Source organism: Tasmannia lanceolata, unplaced genomic scaffold (assembly GCF_043159265.1).
Source record: "Tasmannia lanceolata isolate RefF3 unplaced genomic scaffold, GAP_Taslan_0.1 ptg000012l, whole genome shotgun sequence".
NCBI classification, from domain to species: Eukaryota; Viridiplantae; Streptophyta; class Magnoliopsida; order Canellales; family Winteraceae; genus Tasmannia; species Tasmannia lanceolata.
Window position 1 is genome coordinate 6,093,485 of NW_027518689.1, and position 9,915 is coordinate 6,103,399.

Genomic DNA, 9,915 nt, shown 5'->3' on the forward strand with positions numbered 1-9,915 from the left:
TTAGCCCTTATTTCCAATGATTATGAGTAAAGGGTGATAAAATTGGCTGAACTGAAATGAAAATTCAGTTTCGGTCCGGTTAAAACAAACCGTATCGATTCGGTAGAACCAAACCGATTCAAATTTCGGTTCGGGTTCGGTTTGAGGTCAAAACGAAACCAAACCAAACGGTTGCCACCCCTACCAAGAGGTAGGCCTCCTATCGGCTGGCAAGTGCCTACACTGAGATTTGGTGTATATTTCTTCACGGGATTACTCCTTGCGTATCAGAAAAAAACAAAGAATCATAAACAAAGTATGCAAATCGGTTGGAATTTCTTCGAATACCCAATGGAATATATACCATTGACGTGGTGTATACACAAAACTATAAATTATGGATCTGAGAAAGAAAAAAAATAACTCTATTACAATATTACAACGAAGACCTCTAATAGAAGAAAGATGAAAATAAATAATCATCGTGAAGCACGCGGCTCTTTCTTCCTGGGCCGGGAAGAACTTTTCCGGTGACCGGAGACATCAGATTCGGACCTATCATTGGACTTCATGAGACTTTTAATAAGATCCGCGAAGGCTCCGACAATGAATTTATGAGTATTTTTCCGATTAAGCGCAAGATAGCAAAGCAAGAGTTCGTGTAAACGGTCCCAATCGGATCTAACATCGAGCCCTTGAGCTTTGACCATCTCGTCCATAGATCGCCGGAAATCGGCGTACGGATCCGGAGAGTAAGTCGGAACGGCGAGTCCTCCGGCGGCGAGGAATTGAGGAGGATCGGCGTCGAGAATGGAGTTAGATCGGCCTGGGGAGGAGAAGAAGAAGCGGTGGGAGGTTAGGATTGTGGAGAGATCTGGACCGTCAGATTCTGATGTAGTTGAGAGATCTGTGGCTGTTGTTGATTCTAGTTGGGTTGTTGTTGTTTCTGAGTCGTCTGATGAGGTTATGTCGTCGTAAAGGGAGTTGAAGTTTTTGAAGAGATCGGAGGAGGGGGCGGCTGGTGGGGATTGGGGGGTGGAAATATCATTTTCGGTGGTGGTTGTGGTGGTGGAAGGGAGTTTTAGTTTTGAGAAGAAGTGGTGGAGATTCCGCATTTTTATTGCTACGAGGATTTAGAGAGAGAGAGAGAGAGATGGTTGGGGTTGAATTTATAGTTTGGATTGGAGGGTGGGTGGAAAGATGTCGCATATGAGTTGCATTGAAGGGTGAGTAGATAATCCAGAAAGGAGTGGGAGGAGTGGGGTTTCTTTTTCAACTAGATAAAGTGAAAATGATATTTCCACCCACCCTTTTTGTTTTGTCTTTTTCTACAAGTGTCCAATGTTAGTAAAATTTTCTCTACATCTCTGGAGAAAGGTCCAAAAGGATAGTTTGGTGTATCTCTTTGTTCGACAAAGAAAAGCAGAGTTGTTTTGTAATCTTCTTCCATTTACGTGGTAAATTTTTTTATATTAAACCTTTATAAAACTTTAAATCAAGACTGTTGATCCTCGTTCAACAAAGTTGTTTTGGAGCTCTCTCTCTCTCTCTTGAAAGGTCCAAAAGATGATTTGGTTTAATTGATAAAACAAAAAAACAAAGTTGTTTTAGAATCTTCTTGCATTTTAAGTCTAATAATTTTTGTAATAAAATCAGGTGGAATTATAGAAATTAGAATGAAGGGTGCCATTGCGAAAATCAGATTCAAGGGCGCCCCAATTGGTCAGTTTCAACGGCGGCTGTAAATATGGAAACTACTTTGACCGGGATAAATTTGAAGGAGTCATAAGGGAAGTGATATTTACACCCCTTTTGATCACCGGGACACCCAACGTCAGTGTATCTATGGCAAAAAGGGAGATGATGTACTTTATGTCAAAAAAAATCAGTAGCTTTGATTGCAAAGTACACTGGCAAATGGGTTTCCTGGTGACGAAAGGGGTAAATATCATTTCCCAGTCATAAATGCCCTTTGATTAAACTGACCAATAATAGCACCACTGAATCAGGTTTTTCCAGGTGCGCCCTTCATTCTATCATTCCTCTAAAATCAGATAAACTTTGGGAGATGATACCACAAAAAAAAAAAAAAAAAAAAAACCCTTCATTTCCCTATAACTTTATATCTAGACCGTTGATCTTTGTAGAACATCATGAGACTAGTCTCATCCTGAACGGACATCCCATGAGTAAGATAAACGACCTGAAAAAAAAAAAAAAAAAGGACAGTTTAACTTTTCTTGGGTAACCTTAAATGAGGTTTGATTGATTAACATATTCAACATCTTTGTAATAATAATATTATCTTTTATAGATTCAAAATCTATTGCGCTGCACAAAAAACCGGCCAAACCGATAAACCGAACCGAACCGGGCCTTTCGGTTTGGTTTGGTTCGGTTTTTCTAGGCATTGGTTCGGTCACGATTGAGACTTTTACCGTCGGTTGACGGTTTTTTTATTTTAATCTGAAAATGAACCGAACCGAACCGATGGGAAACTGTAGTACCCAACATTGGCCACCCCCTGTAGACGCCCATTTTTGCCACCCCCCCCCCCCACTCAAAATTGCACCTCCATTATTTTGTCTTCTTATTAGAGGGCGTTTTTGCCATGTTCTAAAGTTGATGGCTGATTTGGATAGATAAACCTTTTTTTATAGATAAACTTATTTAACGACTTGATTTGGATCTTTATTAAACCTGAACAAAAAATTGGGTAAATCGTGAACTGAACCAAACCGAACCGTGAACTACAATTTCTAATCAGATAATTGTATCCCTCTAATTAAGAACCTATAAATGGGCGGTAAAAAATTATAGCTAAGACTCTCCATTCAATAGCTGAAAATCCATTTAATCACATAATTAGGACTAACATATGCACATGGATTTTGGGCCATATGAAACACAAATTAAGTACTATAATCCAGGGTCCTGTAGATGAGTAAGAAGATAAGTAAGCCCACCTATTTTGCGTTGTCCGAGTGTCAATGAAAGGCATATGGCCCTATATCATGGCATGTTCAAAGGGTAATTATAGCTTTCATGTCATTTTAAGGCCTACCTTGATTGTATCACTTCAAGAAATTAAAGAATTTTAGTAAAGGAAATTTAGTTTTGTCTCCATTAAATGATGTAAGTACCTGATCATTTTGATAAAAAAAACACAAAAATATTCCGCTTTTGGGCACCCTGGCACTTGCCTCATAATCATAACAATTCCAATTGCACGCTCACAAATCCAATGTGGGTGCAGGGTTGATAATCTAGGTCGGTGATTTACTTCACTCAAAAGAGGATTTATACTAGCCAAATTCATAGCGCATCTCAGATTTTGCTTAAGCACTACTTCAAAAGGACTGAATCCCATAAGTTAATTGACTGAATGGTTATACACAAACTTTGCCTCAAATAATGCCTAATAGCACTGTTTTGGATTGATTCCTAATTTTATAGTTCAATTATTAACATGACAAACAGAAGAAAAGCAAGCATTTGTCTAAAAGGAAACAACATAAATATTAGCATAAGAGTTTATTACCCTGCCGGAGGATGTCGGACGATTCGTTCGAAACCGAAATCGAAATTTAAAACCTTGTCCGTATGTCAGAATTGGGAGTGATGGGCTGCGATAATGGTGGAATTTAAGAAGAAATAGTCAAATGCTAAGAGCAGAAACCCATTTGCAAATTCCTGCACACAAAAAACAAACCCTAGATTGAATGAATCGAATGGAAAAATAAAACCTAATTAGTAATATAATTGAAGCTTAAAACAACTCAAAATACCTAGAAAAAAAACCCTAGAATCAAATGGAAAAGCCCATAATCTTCAATACAAACTGCCGTAAACCACATTTATTTTCTAAAACAGAAATCTTTTTCGCCATTCAAACAAAAAAAAAACAGAAATCTTTCAGAAAAGTGTCACGTTAGAACCCTAACACAAAAAGGACACGAAATCCCCCTTTTTCGGTGAGATTTTACACGAAATCCCAACAAAATAGCTTCGATTTAGAAAGAAGGCGAGAAAGAGATGTACCTTTCGATGACTTGACCAGCAATAGAGATTGGCCCCAAACCCTAAACTCTCAACCCAAACCACTTCAATTTCTACAATACACAACAAATAATCAAAACCCTCTAATCAGTTTTTCCCTAACTCCAGATCAAAAACAGAAAATCCAGATTAAAAGAGAACAGAGAGAGATTGGAGCAAACCCTAGAAGAGGGAAAACCATGGTCTCATTCCTTGTAAGTCGGTGGTGGCGTTCCAAATTTACAAAAACCGGTGTAGCAAACCCTAGAAGAGCAAACCGATTGAAGCAAAACCCAATGGAGAAGGTTGGAGGAAAGAGGGAAAATGGAGAGGGTTTGGGGTGGGAGTTAAAAACGCCTCGATGGAAGTGGATGGAGAGAAAAGAGGGAAAACGAAATATTTCGTGGTTGGCGCGGGAGATAAAAACGCCTTGACTAAGTGAGGGATATAGAGGTAGTCAAGACTGCCTTTATTTATTTACATAAAACATTCAGCGCAAGAGCCCATTAGCAGGGGCATTTTTTTATGTCCGCCTCTAAAAGTATACTTTGTTGTAGTGTACATTTTACTTTCAGTAATTAAAGTGATACTACAAATCAAACCCGAATAAGTTCCTGATTAAACATCGAACTCTGAACTCTCATGCTGAGACCTAGATAGGTGAGACCTTCATGAACGAGCATTATCGAAACACTGAACACATTATACCAAATCTTAATCTAATCAACATGGCAACATCCCTACTCTTTCTAGCCCGCTCTAGATTCACATAATATATGAAAGAAAACAGAGAGGAGAGAGAGTGTGTGTGAGGATTCACCTCTGTATCAGAAAATCATTTAGAGAGGATTAGTCTCCTAACGTGAAAACCACGCAGAGTTATGAATTAATTTCTATTCCTTATTCTCAAAAGAACTACATCGAAGATAAATTAAAGATGCTCATTGGCATCCTACAAACAAGGAAAAGATAGCACTCCTACTGCCACATGGCACCTCTACTAACTAGGATAAGATAACATAGCTTATCCCTTATTCAAATATCTTAACCGTAACTAAGACTCCACTAAGACTCCAAGAGAAATAATAGACCCAAACACGTCATGGCCCATTGAGGCTGTTGCAGAGAGTTCATGTAGTCTCCCACACTGCCCTTTGGTTTGTGTGAGTTTCTTTTAGAGACTTCATCATATACAATTTAGGGAATCTATCTAAATATACAAAATTAGAGATCCCTAATTACAAGAGATTACATGAAGGAATGAATAAGATACTATACACAGATTACTACATATAGGAAGACTTGACATGATTTGGCAACAATCCAAAATCACTGTAATCACCTAATTTTAGAAGGAGCTAACTAAGAAGAAAGAAGCACACTAATTGTGGCTAATCTTGGCAAGATGATATCTTCATTTAACACCCTCCCTCAAACTGATAGAGGGAACCACATTCAGTTTCCCTCGGAACCAGACATGACGTCGAACATGAAGCCCTTTGGTAAGACCATCAGCAATTTGATCTTGACTAGAAACAAAACTAATTTGTAAGTGTGGACCCCGATCCGGGAGAGAGGTGGGGGACGAGTCCCCAGCGGCCTCTTAGGATCATCCACGTGTGAAGGAGAGCTCTACCAAGGAACTCTCGAAACGGATGCCACCCTCATAGCATAGTACGAGTGGCGATATAAAAGAGATACCTCTCGATTCGGGAACAAGTCCGGATTCGAAACGTACCTAAACAAACTCAGAGTCGCCATCCATGGTATACGGCCATGGATCCTCAAACAAAATAGGTTCTGTATACCATGGATAACCAGAAATATATATGGGTCCGTACCTGATTACGAATGGAGAAGAACTGAGAGCACCCCCAATTCGTCCGAGTGCAAGCACTTGGTCTCTTATGCCATTTATTATTAACCTCGAAGAGTTTCGGGCGAAAAATCATATGAAATAGGAACAATTCCCAGGAATCGTCTACCTAAGCATGCATTTCCTGAGGATAAAGAAATAAGCATACAAAAAATGAAATAAAAGATGGTGCCACCTAAGCAAAGCTAGGTTACGAGTGATATGCCTAATGGAGGTCTAAGTTCTGGTGAACATACACATGCAAGCTACAGCTAAAGGTATAAGATCAGTACAAGAAAGTAAGAAAACACATCAAAACATACGATGACTACACAACAAATCCTAAGACTCTAAATGATTAGCCTGAGTCCTCGGATGGTCTGGTATTCATCCAAAGAAGCCTACGTATCCCCGCCTCCACGAGAATCAAGGCAACGTAGTTCTTCGCGCCTATTCTAAACTAGGATGCCTAAAACACATAGACCTCTATCCTAGACTCGATCTAAAAGACCGGACTAGTTATTAAAGTTTCTTGTACGATTATTTAACTTCCAGTGAATTGTGGATTTTAGGACACCCTATATGCCCTAACTAAATGCAAATTAACCCTAGGCTAATGCAGGTGATTCCTACAACCTATGTGTAACTAGGCTGTGTTTCCTAAGGAAAACAAAGGGTGGACTAGCGTATCCTACTCTAGCCATCACTCGGAGATGTGGATCGCCGACTGACCGGACAGAGGCGCTCCTATAACTCTAGGACAGACCCTAACTCTAAAACAAGCATACAACAAGCAAACAAACAAACAATCTATCAAAAGACACAACCTAACTGTAAAACTCTCTATCTAGGAGAAACTCCTAACTCTAGAGGAAGATCTTTTGAAAATGAAGGTTTTAAAGATTACTTCTTCGAAAAGATTTAAAATGCTATCCACAAAAGTTTGGCTGGACTTGGGATGTGAATTCCAAGCTGCACTACGTACCTCGTGAGAGAGGATAAAGCCAACGTAGTTTGAAACGAACTCTCTACTACCAAACACTTACAGCAAATCAACTATTTTTTATGTTTTAAGTTTTTAATGTTTTTGAGATTTTTAATGATTTCGATGTTTATGAATTTTTAAAATTTCTGATGTTTTTGGACTTTAAAATATTCCAATGCTTTTGGATCTTTAGATGAACTCACTCTTACAGAGAACAAACAAGCATAACCATAAACTAGGGCAAAGCCCTAAAGCAAAAAAAAAAGAAACCTCAAACAAGCAACAAAGGTCTCAAAGAGACGATCCACAACAACCAAACAAGCGTCCCAAGAAGAGAGAAAACGATCCAAGACCCCAAGCAAGCAAAGATCTAATAAGACTGAGTTAGTCTCTAATCAAAGCGAAGTAATCAACAACTCTAAATGAGAAACTCCTAACTAAAAATATTAAAGAAGGATACAAATGAGTCAATGACTCTCTAATAGCGATGGAAACACGAGTCAAAGACTCCACTGACAACAACTAAAGGATAGACGAGTCAAAGACTCCCTAAAAGAAATGGAAACACAAGTCAAAGACTCTACTGACAACAACATCACACAAACAAATGAGTCAAAGACTCCCTTAAATGAGGCAAGGCATGCCTCCTATGGGTACACCATTTATCAAAATCTAAGAAACCTCCTTGAGGTTAAGCTAATAAATGAGGCGTGCCTCCAAAAGAGGATTGCCTAACGAGACAGAGTATGTCTCCTAGTACATGTTATAGTGTCTAAAGAAATCTAATCAGAAACCCAAAAGACTGTGCTAGTTTATCCAAAGAGAGAGGAAAAAGGATACCAGATAATCTCAAATTTTCAATCAATTATTATAAAACAAATCAAATATCAGCAAAATATGATCTACAACTAAAGAGTGCACAACCTGTAGCAATCATAAAATGATAAACAACATTAATTAGTCCAGACCAGCCGCTGGATAGCCTAATAAAGCAAAAACAATATCAAACACTTCTATGCCCAAACACAAACACCACCCCAATATGGGGATGAAATCAGATGATGCTAAAGTAATCATCTGATATCATAATACACATGATAATATTTCTAATCCCGCCTTGAAATTAGACAGTACTCATGTCGATAATATCGAATAGAGTAGTCATCTGATCTCCTTCTTTCTTAAAACAATTTATTTAAATAAAAGAGAAATAAATATCATAAGCCTCAAGATAGTCTCACCTGAATAATCCATTTATTACCTTCTTTAAAACCTAACTCAAATGCTTAATATAAGAGAAGTGTTAAATCTTCAATATATTCAATAATATTCCCAATTTGTAAAAATTTTAGTGCGTAACAAGGGTATCAACTTATGTAGATTCAAGTGCAAAAACACTGTGAGCCACAAAACACAAAGACGGGCTCCAAGTAATCTTATCACTGCCCAGAGAAGGGTTCTTTTTTTAAAAAAAAATAGTTAAAAGAAATCCAAAAGGTTGGGTAGGCCTACTAAACAAAAGAGGGGAGCACTACTTGGATTGAGCAAGTCCCCTAAAGATGGGCTTGGACTATCGCCTTCATCGCCCTAACATTTCAATCTTCTGAGATATGCATAACCTCATAAACTAATTCAAACTGATGACCATTGGATAATAGAAGGAATCTCCTGTCCTTAAGAACAAAATCAGATGAGGTTTATTTTTTCTTTGAACATAAACATAAGGAACATGAACCACATTGGGGTTTTAAATGGATAGGAGCCAAATCTAGCTAAGAGAATGTACTTGTTTGTTTTGCCTCTACTGAATTATTATGTGAGAACACCTTAAAATAACATGGATTCTAGAATTAATGACTGTAATGAATCATAAGAATTAGAAACAAGTAGTGTAATAGAAACCACACCAACAGATGTACTAAATAAAATTCCAAATATTAACAGATAAAACCAAAAGAAAATGGAGTTGTCAATCATTTGCTTCAAAATCTTCAAGATTTTATAAACCAATTAAGATATCATTTAAGAAAACTAGAATAACCTGTCGCCAATGTAGAATATTCAGGAACAACTTAAGGAAACAGGATGTCATTTTGAATAGTAAAAGACCATCAAGGAAAATAGAACATAAAACAAATGACACCTTCATTTCTAATAAAGCTTAACTAGTCTTTGAAAAGACAAGAGAGTGGTAAAAGAAAACTAAAAATAAAAAATAAAAAAAATTTCATTATCAGTACCCCAAAATCTTTAAGCAATAGAATTATTTGAGAAATCAAAGAATGTGTGTAAGAGGCTCATTTCTTTTATAAACAGATGATTATAAATTTCTCATTAAAATAATTTCCTGAATTATCTGACTTATGTCTTAAAAAAATTAATGATAATACAATATATTAAGTATTTGTTTCCACCACTATACCATTCCAGAACACTCATCCACACACATATATCCATACACCCACGGAGACATATACTCACACACATACACTTATTCAAAGTCCCATACACTTATACATGTATATATTCATATACAGTCATACCATGTTACTACCTGCTGGGAATAAAAAAAATTGATGTTTTTTTCAAAAGTTCTCTCTCTCATTTGGCTGTAACTGACATAGAATTCAAAGACACAATAATAAGTGATGGTCAAAATAAGGGTTGATGTGGTCATTACTCAGCTCTACATAACAAAATGAGGGCTTTTATAGCAAGGGCTGTTATGAACTGAATTAATATAAAACATGGTTGAATTGTGCTTAAGATAGGGCTAAATTGTGTTTAAAAATGAGCATAAAACAAGGGCTGATTTGTGGACAGAATTTAGTGCAAAACTAAAACAAATTTTAGAGCTAAACTGGGACAGATTTGGGGACAGAATTTAGTGCAAAACTGAAACAGATTTTGATGCAAAACTAGGGCAGATTTGAGGACAGAATTTAATGCAAAACTGAAATAGATTTTGGTACAAAACTGGGACAGATTTGTGGACAAAATTTAGTGCAAAACAGGGCTGACTTTGTGATACAGAAAACATAGCTGAAATGTAGATGGA

At 37.2% G+C, this 9,915-nt stretch overlaps 1 protein-coding gene across 1 annotated transcript; it reads right to left on the bottom strand.

Annotated features, from left to right (window-relative positions):
• Positions 1 to 287: 287 nt before the first annotated feature.
• Positions 288 to 1,137, bottom strand: LOC143887054 (transcription repressor OFP16-like). The gene has a single exon (XM_077391163.1). It carries the CDS (start codon positions 1,092 to 1,094, stop codon positions 459 to 461), a length of 636 nt encoding a protein of 211 aa, XP_077247278.1. The 5' UTR covers positions 1,095 to 1,137; the 3' UTR covers positions 288 to 458.
• Positions 1,138 to 9,915: the final 8,778 nt, after the last annotated feature.

Coding starts and splice junctions, on each gene's coding strand:
- LOC143887054 (XM_077391163.1), bottom strand. CDS start 1,094: ATGCGGAATCTCCACCACTTCTTCTCAAAACTAAAACTCCCTTCCACC.